Below are 15,617 nucleotides of genomic sequence, written 5' to 3'. Positions count from 1 at the left end.
GTCGTATTAGTTCAGGTATGGCCAAAATGTGGAAACTTTCCATCATGGTGAACAATAATGTTACGTGTGTTTTCATGTCATTTCAAGCTACGTGTACGTTTCTACTGATTAAGAACTCATCATACAGTACCTTTAAAATATAGTGTAGGACAATGGTTTTGAAACTTTTTCACTCTCCAAACCGCAGACCCTCATTTAAAGTGACGTTGCCCTGGTGACCTTGAAACATATATATATATATATATTTTTATTTTTATTATTATTTTTTTTTTCAGTGTTGTTTAGATGTGATACTTAAACATTGGCAATCAGATTCAAACAGGTGAAAGTAAAACAGTAAAAATTTTACACCAACACTTTCTAGTGACTGAAGTTATAGTGAAATTAAACTATTCCTGATTTTGCCGAGGACCCCATGGAAGACACTCAAAGATTCCTGGAAGTCCACTTTAAAAAAAAAAAAAAAAAAACTGCCATGGAGGGTTCAGTCTGTAAAAATGTTAGGATTTTGTCCTCCAAGGATTTGAAAAAAAAAAATCCTTTGAAATGTATTTATGTTGTTTCAGTCATTTTGGAAACTCTGTTCTTTCAGATGGACCCAATGAAGTGGCCATAGTGGGGCCGGCCACAGCTGAAGAGGACTCCTCCATTGTCCTGTACTGCTCTGCTGCGACACATCCTCTTCTTCCCTTCACCTGGCTCTTCAATAATGAGGATACAGGTGTGCATGAAGCTGGATATATTATAGGGAGGACGAACTACAACCACAGTGGGAACTACAGCTGCACAGTCTTCAACTCTTTGACAAATTTACGAGCTGAGGCCATCCACTACCTGGAGATAAAAGGTATTGTCTTATCCTTCCTCCTTAATTATAGTAGAAAATGAAAGGCAGTGATTGTGATTTATGATAATACAGCATGTCTATGTCCACTCAAGCGCTGTGCAGATATGAGCTTTTGAATGCGGAAACAGATACCTTGAGATAGTTGCTGCTGACCGTGTGGACTTTGTGCCAGAATTCAGTTCATCAGCCATTTTCATGCCAAAAAAATCCAGTGACTCAGTGTTTCCCTCACAGCTTATTCTCAGCAGGATGGAAAAATCTTAAAAACAGCACCATCATGTAACTAGGACTCTCCACTGAAACCCACATTCATAAAATTATTTCAAGTACACAGTGTTAGCAGCTCTTTAATGCAGAGTGCCTTACCACATGACTGAATGGTATCCTGCCACTCCAGGCTACATTTCTGATTTTAAATGGATGATTCATTAACAAAAAGATCATCAGACCAATTATCATAATTAATTGTCATGGCCAGTAACCAATATTTAATAATTGGCCAACATATAAGAAAACCGACATATCTGTCTTACCCTGGTCCACAAGGTAATGTCACTGTAAAACTCATTTATTATACTTAACTGGTTTTTGATTAAAATAGCAATTCAATGTAAGGAGTGGTTAATAAAATAAAATAAAATAAAATAATTACACACACACAGTCAGAACATTTTTAAAACCACTTTTGGCCTTTGTATTGTGGAGATAGCAGGAGGCTCAATGTATGAAATCAGTTATTGAAAGAAATATGTGATGATAAGAAATGTTTTTGTGTGTGTGTGTGTGTGTGTGTGTGTGTGTGCAGAGAAAACGTTCAGCCCTCCTCCAGCACTAAGTCCTGGAGCAGCTGCGGGAATAGCTGTTGCTGTCACTTCAGTCGTGGTTTTGTTGGCTGTCTCACTTCTCTACTACTTCTTGATTCATCGACGGTACGTTTGATAACACACCTCAAGATAAAGTAACGCTCTCTATAGATATCTAGACATTACAAGATACTTATGGATATAACGCTGGTCTTGATTTAGTGTTCATTCGCCAAAGAGGATCTTGTTCATTTCAGTAGCGATGTGTTTTTGGAAGGTAAACCTGAGAAAATCCAATGTTTTGCCAGTGTATATTACCAGAGTCTGAAACCACTGACAACTCAAGCAGGAAAATTTTTGCTTTTCATTGTTTAGGAACAAACCTCCAGTCAAATCGGCAAATGGTAAGCTTGAATAAAGTGCTCTTTTCCTCACAAAAAAGCCTCATATTTCTTAGATCAAACCATTAATTACCACAATTTCCTAAAAGTGCTCTTTTCTTCACAAAAAAAGTTTAATTGCTCATATTTCTGATGTCAAACCATTAATTACCAAAACTTTGTTCACAAATGTATGAAACTGGATGAGCAAGTGTACCAACCACTGGAACTTTGTGTTTTGTATTCAGATGATATTGCACCATATGCTTGATGTTTGGTGACATCTGATGTATGATGCAGAGGAACTGATAGCAGTTTTAGTTCACTCTCCTGTAAAGTACACTTGATGGTATTATATCCTGGTTTTAGGATAAAAAGAAGATCATGCCAGAGCCAGCTTTCTGTAGCTCATTTTATTTGAAGACATCAGACAAAGAACCATTTGATTTGGTCCCAGAAGCTGGCACACTGTAGGCTACTTGCGGTCTAAATCACTTCAGTATGTAGAGTGATTTTCCTACGATAACAAAACATGTGCCTCTTCATCTGGGGGTTCATTTGATGGTACACAGCACAGTATAGTATGAGGTGCCTGTCCATTTCTGAGCTGCTACAGACAGGAGAAACTCTGGACGACCTGCGCCCAGCAACACACTCCACCAAATGCAAGTGGAGGACCCGGAGGCGCCCGTTCCTGCCCCAAGACCACCAGTCAAAGTTCCCCAAAGGCCGCCAGAAGCCCCTCCTCGCACAGCAGGTCAGGGCAAAGAAAAGCTGAGCATTACTACAGTAGTGTTGTGGAAAAATGTGTGTTTTCCCTTTCAAAGACTGTGCATTTTAACTCTCTCTCATTCTCTTAAACACCCAAACACACAGTTCCAAGGGATGCTCCTATTTATGAAGTCGTGAAAAGGGTGAGGATTCACTTCATGGCTTGCTCATTATTAATTGGAAATTGTGGTTATGTTGAGCTGCACCACACAACGACTGTGAGATAATCTAATTATTTACGTCTTTCACTATTTTCAGCAGAATAGCAAAGGGCACACACCAGACATGAACACAGCTGTAAGTATTATCTCATTGTATTATAAATTTATAAATTAATAAATGATCTAAAGTTAGAATATTTAAAATAACATATTACTTAGTATTACATGTAATAATCACACCAGTATCAGTGCACTGTACATTAATAGTCTTGGTGTATTTTATTGTCTTTCCCAGGCAGGGGGTCATTATTTCTCCAGAATCGAGTAAGTCACAGTTTTTGTGTCATTTTTTAACTTTTATGTAGCTGGACAGCTAGAATGAAAAACTGCACCATTTATTTTGTGTTCCATAAAGCTCTTGTGTGCTCCACCAGAGGCAATAATCCATCGTTAGTGCATGATAATGAATTTCTCTCTGTCTGTCTCTCTCTGTCTGACATCCTCGTTTTATATTCACATCACATAAATAACAGATCGTAAACAAGCCTCAAGATGAGAAGAAGATGTCGAACATCACTCCATAAACGGAGAGCACTCATTTATCTCATTTATCGATGCAACTTTGTATCGATGACGAGGACCGAATGCAAGAAAGATGGAAAAACCGTGAGGAATGGATTGACTGTAAACCAGACGGATTAGTAATTAAATGCCTGTTCAGTCTTATAAGTAATCCATGTCCTGACTGACTTGCATATTTTCTATGCTTTAAGTCTACTGAGCTCAGAAGCTGAAATTTGTCTTCTTACACTTTTCATAATACTTTCCATATTTTTGGCATTTTATTCTTATGATGCATACAGTTTCTATTATAAAATTAATATATAATAATCTTATATAATTAAATTAAAATATTAAGTAATGTATGTTTTAGTGAAAACTGAGCTATCATAACAGTTTGGGTTGTACAATTCTGAATACCTCGTTGTGTCAGGCATATTGATTGTTATATCGATATGCACGTGTATTCAGAGACAAAATCTAGTGGTTTAGCCAAATTTAAAGATGTGCAGTGCACAGAGTTGGGGTAATAGTTTGTTAGATTTGGGTTGGCAATTATTTGAGTGGTGCATCATCGACTGTTTAAAGATGGTTCAGTAAAATGTTTTGTCTATCGAAATTTTCTTTTTATTACCTTTTTATTATTTTCCCTCCCAGTATATTACACTTATTTATAATCACAGTAATGCAGTACCTTGACGTTTTATGTGTTTTCCCTGCTCCTAATAAACTTAGTAGGCACAAAAGAGTAATTTCGCTCTTCACAGATTGTATTCATTACACTGAGTTTGCATTAACTGGTAATATTAGTGGGGATTCAGGTGCCTTATTGTTTCATCCTTTAATGTTGCCTTATCTCCCGCATTATTACACTGTGTCACTAGTGTTGTTCATATTAAATAAAAATTTGTAGATGATGTTAAATGTTCCTAATTGTGATGACCTGATGTTTGTGTCCATGTGTGTGTGTGTGTGTGTGTGTGTGAGAGAGAGAGAGAGAGAGAGAGAATTAGAAGAAGGTAGCTGTTTCTCGATAAACATTAGATAATTTTTCATTGATCACAGCACATGCCGAGATCATTATAAACCTAAACAGCTGAAACTGGTCTTGATGTTGGGAAGGTACACAATGCAAAACAGAAATAATCAATAATCGATTCCCCTTGAATGCATTAAAACTAGCAAGTCTGTTTTAAAAATGTAAGCAGAAGAAAACACAGATATTTGTGTTAAAATGTGAGGAGTAAAAGTAAAAAGTTATCAGGAAAATAAATACTCAAGTTAAGTACAAATACCTGAAAAGTCTGCTTAAGTACAGTAACAAAGAATTTGTACTCTGTTACTTCCCACCTTTGTGCCAGAGAAAAAAAGAGAAAAAATAGACATTTCAAAATGAAGTTCCTAAACAAAACAAAGTCCGATTAAGTATTACTCCACGGTCTTTGTATAAGTGTCCAGTTTCTGATGCTCACTGAGCACCAGCAAAATGTGTCCTCTGTTACGGATGTGGTTTGAAATGTTGTTACAATACTCAAAATGTGTATACGCACAAAAATAAATAAATAAATAAATAAAATGCTTCTCACTCACATTAACTGGAGTGAAACGTACCTCCACCCTGGTATGTCTTTACAGATAGCCAACTTCAGTATGGTCTTAAATCCTCACAGCAGAATCATTAACTTGGCCTTTAAAACACAAATTCAAATCAATCAAATCAATCACACTGTTTGAGTAGTGTCCCTTTTACAAGCTTATTAGGAACATGCTTTGTGCTTTGTTTCAAAATTATATCAGTTTCTCAGCTCTATAATTTATGCCAATTTCTGCAGCTTGTAAAACTTAAAAGCAGTGTGCAATGGAAACTTATGGTTGATGCACTTGGAAATTCACAGACTCACAGATAAGACCAGTACCCATCTGGCACTGAACTAATTAATAAAATACCAGAGAATGACTAATAAGGCAGTTTAAATCACAATATCATATAATACAGAAATTATTTATGTTTATAATATGTAAAATAATTGAATTTATAGGAGGTTGTTTCTCAACTGAGAGCCAAACCTGTCATATGTGTTTTCTGCAACTTAACTGTTGCACACCTGATCTGATTCAAGTGTCATGAAAATATGTTGGTGTAGAGCCAGGTTTTTCTGAGGCACCATGGAAAGGAATTTAGCTCATACTACATGGGGTGTGTGTAACGTTTCCTTGCTGGGAGGAGTGACTTTGCATGCAGCAGCTGACTTCCCCTTCGCTGTTGATGCAGTTTTTACATCTGTGTATCAATGGCAAAACCATGAGCAGAGGATCTTATTTGGATGAGAATGAGCTCGTGTCATGATTATGCATGCCTACACTTTTTTTTTTTTTTAGCTCTAGTTATAAAAGAGTGTAGCCTGCCCATGTCTACCTGCTGCAGTATCCCATAATAAATCCGAACAAATTAAATGGAATATCCTATAAAAATAAAAATAATTTCATCCATGATGCTGCAGCATGTAATGATAGCCAGACGTGAGCATAACTTTTGATTGATTTAGAGATTTTCAAACTTTCCAGGCTTCACTTCCTCTTTTTCTTGAAGTTATTGTTTGCAGACCTCTGTGTCATAGTTATGTTCTGCTTTTTCATGGCGTCTCAGACAGCATGTTACACAGGAACATGTCACGATGCACATACAGTAGACCTAAAATACCAACTAATATGCCTAATTTTCAAACCTTATTTGTTGGTTATTTACATTTAGTGCATTTGTCAAATTGTGTAAATCTTAGCCTATTACATCTTTCCAAAGCAATCATCCACTTTCACCAGACACATTTTTTTTTCAGTGAGACACCAACCATTATTTGACCACAGGAGGTCAGTGTTGTACTGGTGGTTACGGGCTGCAGGGAGGAGCAAACAGCATCAGAAATCGTGCAGGCTGCTGCTCGAAGAGGTGCTTGTCAGATCTAGGCCGAAAGCCCTGCCAGCTTAGAAGTATGAGTTATATTTTAAGTGACCTTTTGGCATCGTTTTCAGCTGCAGCAGAACTCAGGAGGGATGATGAAGTCATGTTTGTTCCTCTGTCACAGCAATAGTCACTTCTCCTTCTTGAATAAGCTCTTTATTTAAAGATAAGATAAACATACAGTGTGGTGTCTGCGAGTGTTGGGAAATACTGGTTCTTCTTAGGTTTTAATTAGCAGAGTGATCATCTGAGCACATTTTCAGTATATGAGAATTGTTGCAGCTTGACAAAAACCAGACATTGTTTTGAATGGAGACTTGTGGCAGACTGTCTCTCTTATTGCTGGCATTGATTTACATCACTTTATCCTCAGGTAAGACACTTTTTAAAAGGCTTTTTACAGTGGAGATTTATTGGTTATCTTCTTTGTTGATAACACTTTATAATAATCATAAGTAAGTCATTTATACGACATCAGTTAATGATGAACAAATGATGAACAAAACATTAATACACATTTGTAAATGATTAGTTAATACTATGTTAACATCACCAATATGTTGTAAGTGATCTACAAATGACTGATCAATCATGGCATTGTGTAATCAACTGATCATACATCTGATAATGTCTGTAGTATGATGAACTGTTTACACTTTAGATCAAGGGATGGAAAAACATTTATAAATTATTCAGTAACACATTTTCACATTATTTAGAACAGATTTTGAACAGACCCCATTCATACTATGTCTCAGAAATTCATTGGTTAAATATTTATTAATGATTTGTTCATGAATATTTCATCATTTGTGTCATAACTGATGAATCATTTGAACTGACAACATATTTGTGATGTTAATATTGTATTAACTAATCATTTACAAAGATAAATTAATGTTTTGTTCATGATTTGTTCATCATTAACTAATAAGTGTCCAGTAAGTGACTTATTAATGATCATAATTATGAAGTGTAACCATTCATTTGCAAAATTGTCCTCATTTCTATAAACCATGATTTTTGCTTGTTTGTTTTTGTTTTGCCAGGTAATATCAGTCAAAATGCTTCCTTTATTTCACCAATGCTTTGGGCAGAGCCTTCTTCATGTTTTTGAGCTTAGCTTAAAAAAAAAAAAAAAAAAAATAGGATTTAATTGTAAAATCTTTCTATAAATAATTATTTGCAGGCAGCAAACACATTGTTCTTCTAGCTGTCTCCGAACTTTGTACACACATTATGCTCTAAACTATTTGCAGCTATTATATATGTTTGAACTATGGCTGCTGTGGCTGTGAAATGTACAAGTAAAACTGAAAAATTCCCATAGGCAGTCTCCCATTCACTTTTGCTTTCCAGAGAATGTTATCCGATGACAAAGAGCCCAGTGAAACACATTTTTGACAGGAAGTCCCAGTGCAGGACTGAATCAGTGCGAGGGGAGTTGAATGGGCTTTTTCATGGACTCTTCTTCTTTTCCATTACTGTCTGCCTTTTCCTTTTACCAGCGTGTCCTCTTTTTTGTTGTTGTTTTTTGCAGTTTTTGAGGCACAAGAAATCAGAATCTGGCCTGAGGTGACTGGATACGTTGGGGATGATGTTACCCTGACATGCCAGTTTATCAAAGGCCCAGCAGACTCTGGTGTTAGTCAAGCCCAGTGAGACCTGCTGCTACCAGAAGGAAAGAAAATACCCATCATCGTTTCTAACATCGAATCAGTCAATATTTTTAACAGCACCTTAAAGGAGAGGGTGTCTTTTGCAGGAGGCCCCAAATATGATCAGTCTTTGGTCATAAGAGACGTGCAAACCGCTGATGGAGGGCTGTATCAATGCAGTGTGGCGACCTTCCCCTGTGGGTCATTTGACAAAACCACCCAACTGATCGTTCGAGGTGAGGCTATGGCCATTTTAACATGACGACCTGATGATTTTCCAAATGAACATGATCCCAAGTCAACGTCAGGCGCAGCTTAAGTTGCATATGCCTCTGTTCCTGTGTGCTAATATCATAGGAAAATTGTGAGTTTGTTCAACCCCGGATGGAAAAATCAACACTCTGCCAGTCTACGCCCGTCACAGTCAATTTAACACAGCGTTTAGTCGGTTTTGAACACCCACCCCAGAGCCAAATCAACTCTGAGTGGACAAACAACACCCCAGTCAACACTTGTCAAGTCAGTAAAACTGCCACTGAAAAACACAGGCTATTAACACTGGAAACTTTGCTGTGTGTTGTCTATACATCTCTGTGCCACCACGACAAACTCCTGCCCATTAACTGAAACTGGCGGATAGCAAAAGTCTGATTCTCATCAAATAAGTGGGATTGTGCTATGTGCTATGTAACTACTGAACTTAGTGATTTATTGAGTAAAGTGATTCTTGTATCAAATGACTGGGATCACATCAAACATCATGGACATTATTAAAATGATCTATCACTTATTCAGCGCACATGATTGCTTTGGAAATAGACGTTGACAGATCTTGCCTGGAGGTGATTTTGCAGTTCTGCAGGTAATCACAGTCACGCTTCTTCTCCCAGACCAGAAGCCGTTATCACCAGGGGTGGTTGCTGGCATAGTGATTGCTGTGTTGCTGCTATTGGTCATCGTGGTGGCCACAGCTTACCTCATCATCATCAGACAGAGGTGTGTGTACTGCGTGTTTGTGTATATGTGTGTGTGTGTGTGTGTGTGTGTGTGTGCATTTGTCCGATGTGTATTCTGCATAGCAATGTGGTGTTTGAAAGCAATCTCCTCCAGTAATCGGCAGCACTGGAGCACAGGAGATACGACTGGTACATCGAAGTAAATGATGCTTATATGTTTGATGATGTCCCACTTTATAGTCAGTACATTCAAAATTCAACATGAAACTAACATTTGTTGGGTGACAGAGTACTCATTCTCAGTTATTTGATTCAAGATAAGATATATGCTTTCATATAAAGGTTTTAAATCATAAAGGTTTCTTGTTTTGGAAACTGACCTCAGCCGTATGTAGTCCCAAAAGAGGAACAGAAGAACTAACCATCCTGTCGTGCTGCCGATTTCTTTACGCAGACATAAGGGATTGGTCAACCACACCGTCTTCATTGGTGAGCAAGTTCCTCTTCCCTCTATTTTAGACCAGCTGAATATTATTTAAGTTTTATTTCACTTCCCTCTGCCTAAAGCTGATCTGTTTTCAGACACAGGTGGCCTCGCAGTGGATGACACCATGACACCGGCAACCGAGCAGGTGGGTTAATATCAGCCGCAGCATGTTGCCACAGCTGATGCAGCTCATTTTATTTTCAGGATGGGTTTTGGGGGTTTTCAATTTCAGCTGAGGGAATTTCAGTTAATGAACTTTGTAATGCCGTTGTTGTGCCACAAATAGCAGAGTGGACATGCAGTTGTTTTGACCAGACAATGTGATGACACTAATGATGATGTAACTGAGCACTTTAGCCTCTATCTAATTTCTCTCTCTCTCCCTCTCTCTGTATATTTCTTTCTTCCTCTCTCTCTGTCACACACACTCAATCTGAAGAGCCTGGTCTACTCTGACATCAATTTCAAGCCGTCCAGGAGCCGAAACAAAACTCCTGCAGCCAAAGACAATCACACAGAGGCCACACATGCTGATGATGTGATATACTCCAAGGTGGTAGTGGGTCATAAGCGCCCCAAATGAGAGCGAGGGATGTATGTTGAGGTGATGATGAAGCTCTTTGTCATCGACTGTAGTGAGAAAAGTCAATTTTAAGCTAAACAGAAGGATTGATTGTGATATTGTGTGTGTGTGTGTGTGTGTGTGTGTGTGTGTGTGTGTGTGTGTGTGTATTCTAACAGCACAGATACTGATAGCTGTAGCAACTCTTCTTGCCCAATCCTCTTTCTGCTGCGAGTTTCTCAGGTGTAACATTGCCTATGTTAATGTCACAATCCTTTCAAAGGGAAATGACACAATACTTTGAAAATCTAGCTCATCGCTAAACGATGGCACTTTGCAGCAGCTGCTGTCTCAACGTACTGCGTTACCCAACAGCGTGCACGTGCTATTTCTGCATAAGTACTATTTCTACTCAGGTTACACTGACGCTGTTCTGTCAAGAGCCGGTGCAAGAATATTATTAGCCTTTTGCTATTTAGAATTAGAGGTTTGAATTTCAAATTACAGTTTTTGTGTGGTAACAAGCCGGTGTGATTTCCTCTAAAAGCCCGTGCTTGAACAAACTGTCTTGCAACGAGTGAAATGTCATTAGGCAGGTCATGCTAGGAGGCTAGGAGGTAGATGCTGTAGAAATGGCAGCGGGCAGCTCTGTGCTTCATTTCTAGACGTTTGAGAGCAGATGTCTCTGCTTGTGGCGACTGCTGATCAGTAAAGTTTTCTACTTGTTCACACGGGCCCTTCAAATCTGTGGTCTTTTGTCATGCAGCGTAGGAAACCGTCACAGCAGGAAAATACAGAAAATTAAGACAAACGCTGGCTGAAAATGCATCATGAAAATCTTGACATTCAAATACGACATTAATAGCAGACATGAGGACAGAAATACAGCTAAATTTTCACCTGAACAGCACAGACACAATGCCACTCTGGGATTGTTTGAATATTTTTTATTCCAAATGGAGTTTGTGTGTCTATAGGTTCGAACAACAGGGTGATGTCTATGAAGAGCATTACCGCACCTCCATTCCAGCACCTCCTATCCCTCCTTTCACCACACAAACACACTATAGAACCTCTTGCTCTTCAATAAGAATAATAATAACAATTTAATCATAATATTCATCATCATTTTAATAATCCATTTAGCACTAATATAGAAATATGAAAAAATACCAAAGAAAAGAACATAAAAGTAAACAAAAATGTTTGTTTTGTGGAGTGACCGGTGACAGGCACCCCATTTGATTTGTTTTGTGGCCCTCCCTTCCCCTTAACATTCATACCAGCAAAATTCCAGCATTTTCGGGTCATCCATCCCCTCATATTCCCATTGAACAATATCGTCTTCACTGCAGCTAATTAAAACTGTTAGCTGATGATTTAAAGCTCTTGATAGATATCCACATAATGCATTCATGTGGTGCTTACACCTATCAAGTTTGGTGAAATCATTTACAGAATGAAGCAGAGAAGACGAAGGGGGGGTAAAAAAAAGACAATTTTGAAAACAACCAGTGGATTTACAGCTTTTAGACAAGAACTGAACAGGAAATAAAGACGTCGGGGGCCATTCTCATTTTGGGTTCCTGTCTGTATATACTGTATGTGTCTGTGTCAGTGTGTGTGCATGTCTCTCTCTCTCTCTCTCTCTCTCTCTCTGTGTGTGTGTGTGTGTGTGTGTGTGTGTGTGTGTGCTGTGCCTACTTGTGGAGTGGGCTGACTTCAGTTGCAGTGCCAGCATTCTCAACACAAAGCAGAAGTAAACAGAGAGAAAGAGACACATCAAATCCAGGCCCAATTCTGCTGACAGCAATCATTTCAAGGAATAGCATAATGTGTCTGAACAATGCTATCATTCATTATCTGGAGCACAATAGTGTCAACAAATATTTTTCACTGCAAAAGACATGAATTTATAATGCAAATCTCGTGGGCACCCTGGGCGAATGGCCACATTTAACATACAGAATATCATCATGTTTGCAAATATTAACAAATGACATAATTCGGTTAGCCCAGACAACAATGTTCATACACCTTCAAGGGATTATTAAGCAGCATGACCAATAATGTGGCTATAATTTTTTTTTAAAAAACCTTGGGCGTCATACAAGAGCAGAGTTATAACACTAAGAACATCATTAAAAGCAACCAGATTCCCCTCTCCGCCTGAGTGCAAATCCTGTAAATTCATCAAAATCCATTTCTATCAGCATGTTTTCTTATGTTCACCCCCCCTCCAAACCAGTCCCCAGTCACTGAGGGGAGTAATTAGGAAATCAAAAGCTTGAGACAGTATTGACAAGGCTGTGTTGAGGCTGTGTTGAGTCTATCACCCTGGCAGCAGCCTCTGCTGTGGACAGCCAAGTCTGTCTGTTCAACAGAGAGAAGGGACGAAGCTGCAGCTATAGCCTGCTGGCACAGAAGCAAGCCCCTTAAAAGATGCCCAGAATTACCAGATCAGGACAGATCTAATAATGGAAGTAGCTCAATTAGGGTTTTGTCATTCAAATACAGTGGTGTCCTTTTCACTTGCTGCCTCCTATCTCCTTTCTTCCCGTGTCTCTCTATCTGCCTCTCTGTAGCTCTCCCTCACCCTGTCTCTCTATCACTTTTATGCTGTGTGAACAGAGGTAAAAAAGAAGTAAAGGCTTGGCAAGTGTTACCAAGGATAACGAGGAACATTAATTTCACATTTCAAAGCCTCTCACTCTCTCTCCCACTGCGTTGCTCGATTATCATACATTGCTAATGGTGCACTGTGTATACGGTTCTTCTCACTTACTGAAGGACATACAGGAAACACACATATATAAATACATTCACATACACGCACGCACACACACACATACGCAATAAGTAAAGGCAGACTGTTAAAATTTCCTCTGCTACAGTTTGCATTATGATGTGTGTGTGTGTCTTCACGTCATTCTATCCATCTTCCTTAATGCCATCACAAAAGCAGCTATGGAGAACAGGGAGGGACACAAAACTCGTCCACACAATTAGCCTTGGTCAGGTTTCCTTAGTATGTTATAATCCACCATATTTGTCACAAATAGTCCTTATTTAACTCTGTAATTCCCACTTAGAACAATGGTAACAAAACAAGAAAGACAACAAAAAAACAACAGGAAATAACTCTCTGGTAGTCTTTTTAGTTGCTGTTTTAGATCACATACAGACAGAGTACGTCCTCCATCTAGGCTTCTTTCTACTCGGTATAGAGAGGGATTGTTTGCCTCAAAACAATTGTCTGGAGCAAAACCAGGCCACTCAAATCTAAGGGTGAAGGGAGAGGGAAGTAAGGAGAGAGAAGGGAGGCCAGTGGAAACCAGTCGCTGCAGCAGGTTGGTTGGTCAGGTGTGTTTCCTCTTGACTGTTTAGTTAGTCTCATTCTGTTCTGCTCGCGTCGAGCTGCTCTTCAGTGTGGTTTGCACAGATACTGTAGGATTCATCTTAAGAATAAAACTGAACTTAACTGATGACCACCTCACAGTGGGGTTTGTATCCAGTGGGGGAGATACAGTCACTGTAGGCCTCATGCTCCACTAGACAAAGTCCTCATTCTTCATTCTCCCTCTAAAGGTCATCTCATTTTCTATTGGCTGACCTCCCCGTGTTCAACACATTTTCTCTCCATTTCTCCCTGATCTCCCGTCCGTCGTTCCAGTATAAATTCCATTTATGCAGACAAGCAGTGTTTCTCTAAGCAGCTCAAATGTCCCATGACTGCACTAGTGGCCCCCCTTCTCCTGGCCCTTGTACCCCTCCCAGTGCCTCTGGTCTCAGTCCTGGTCACCCAGTAGGTCTGTGGTGTTGCTGCTCTGTGGAGGTGGTACAGGCCTTGGGGTATGAGGTGGGGGGCTGTGGTGTAGCCTCCTGGGGCTTGGCCCCCCTCCACCCTCACTGTCTGTGTTGGATGAGGATGGGGGCGGGGGCGGGGGTAGCCGGGGCAGGGGTGCTGAGGAAGGCGGTATTCTTGTGGTGGTTGACCCTATACTGGTGCCCGCTCTGAGGTTCTGGATCCTCCTGCACTCCTGGCAGATCCTCACATGTGTGCAGCTGCGAGAGGGCAGCATCACAGGGGTAGGGGCAGGTGGAGGAGGGGTAGTGTTGGCCCCCAGTGGGTCATCCAGGATCCGCTGGGGTCCGGGGCCCAGATCGGAAGGTCCTGTTCCTCCTCCTCCACCTCCTCCCCCTGACCCGGCTCCGCCCGTCAGAGGGCCAGCGCCACTGTAGAGTTTGCCATTGCTGAGGCGCATCTCCCGGACCAGGCGCAGGGGCCGCGGGGCCCCCAGAGCAATGCGGGCGGGGTGACGCAGGGCTGCTGAGCTGCTTAGAGGCCGACGGCGGCGGGAGCGGGAGCTCTTCTTACAGGAGACGGCGTTTCGGAACTCGGTGAGCATCTCCTGACAGACAGACACCTAAAAAAAAACAGGGAGGGAGGAAAGGAGGAGGGACAGAAGAGGGAAAGGGAAGGAGGCAAAGGTAGGAGGGGTGCCACAGAAGCAAAGTAGGCAGGCAGCAGAACAAGACAGTGGGAGGGCAATACATAGATAGAAGAGCAGAGAGAAGACCAGAAAGTAGAAAGGAAAAGGAAAAAAAGGACAAGGCAGGTACAGACAGACACAGTAAGGCATGGTAAAGAGGGGACAGTTGCAGGAGGTGAAGGAAGGGGACAGAGACCAACAAATGGAGGGATGGTATCAAAAACAGAAATGAGGAGGGAGGATGTGGAGATGGATAGAGATGGGAGAATGTCCAAGGAGCAGAGAGGGTTATTACAATCCAAACACACAAAACACCAAAATGTTGTTTAGTTAATGGGCACTTCATAATGGCACTATGCAGTATGAACGGACAGGCAGGCCTGCAACCTCAGGCACATAAACGGAGGTACACTCATACACACAACAGCTGTGCACATTCTCTCAAACACACACACATACACACATATATATATACACACACACATACACACACACACACACACAGAGTGAGGCACGTACTTAAACAAAGAAAACTATCTTCCTTCATTCCAACAGCATGACTAACTTGCACACATGACAAATACATCCACTACAGACAAACAACATTCTCATTAAAATAATGATAATAAAAAGAAAACTGTGTGCTCACATAAACAGAAACAGTATTCATTATCGGAGAACAGACACTGATGGCGTGATGACAGGAAGTGTGAGATTGAGAGAGAGGAAGACGCACAGTGAGATGGATGGAGAAGTAATCCAAGAATGGAAACGAAGAATACCAGCGTACATGTGAGGCATGTAAAAGAAGATACATCATGACATTTAATGCCAAGGAAAAAGATCACACTACTTTTTTTTATGCAAGCAAATATTGGCATGTCTCAATATTGCTTATCAGTACCATCAAGATTAGCTCACAGTCACTACACTACACACTACACACTACACACTACACAATACACCGACGCTAAAAGGG

General features: G+C 40.2%; 1 protein-coding gene and 1 long non-coding RNA gene across 2 annotated transcripts in view; one reads left to right on the top strand and one right to left on the bottom strand.

Annotated features, from left to right (window-relative positions):
- The first annotated feature begins 6,782 nt into the window (after window positions 1-6,782).
- On the top strand, window positions 6,783-9,728 carry LOC115374289 (uncharacterized). The gene is made up of 5 exons (XR_003929603.1): window positions 6,783-6,855; window positions 8,023-8,376; window positions 9,031-9,136; window positions 9,551-9,585; window positions 9,679-9,728. It is a non-coding gene; the product is annotated as an uncharacterized LOC115374289 (long non-coding RNA).
- A 1,349-nt stretch (window positions 9,729-11,077) lies between these two features.
- grik5 (glutamate receptor, ionotropic, kainate 5) overlaps window positions 11,078-15,617 on the bottom strand; it is a 72,460-nt gene continuing 67,920 nt past the window's right edge. Inside the window, exon 20 of the mRNA XM_030073141.1 lies at window positions 11,078-14,572. Coding sequence (XP_029929001.1) covers window positions 13,934-14,572 — 639 coding nt within the window. The 3' untranslated portion in view covers window positions 11,078-13,933. The remainder of the gene's footprint in view (window positions 14,573-15,617) is intronic.

The sequence above is a fragment of the Myripristis murdjan genome, chromosome 16 (genome assembly GCF_902150065.1).
Source record: "Myripristis murdjan chromosome 16, fMyrMur1.1, whole genome shotgun sequence".
In the NCBI taxonomy this organism is placed as follows: domain Eukaryota; kingdom Metazoa; phylum Chordata; class Actinopteri; order Holocentriformes; family Holocentridae; genus Myripristis; species Myripristis murdjan.
Note: the sequence above shows the minus strand (reverse complement) of the source record. Positions and strands in the feature narration are given on the sequence as shown.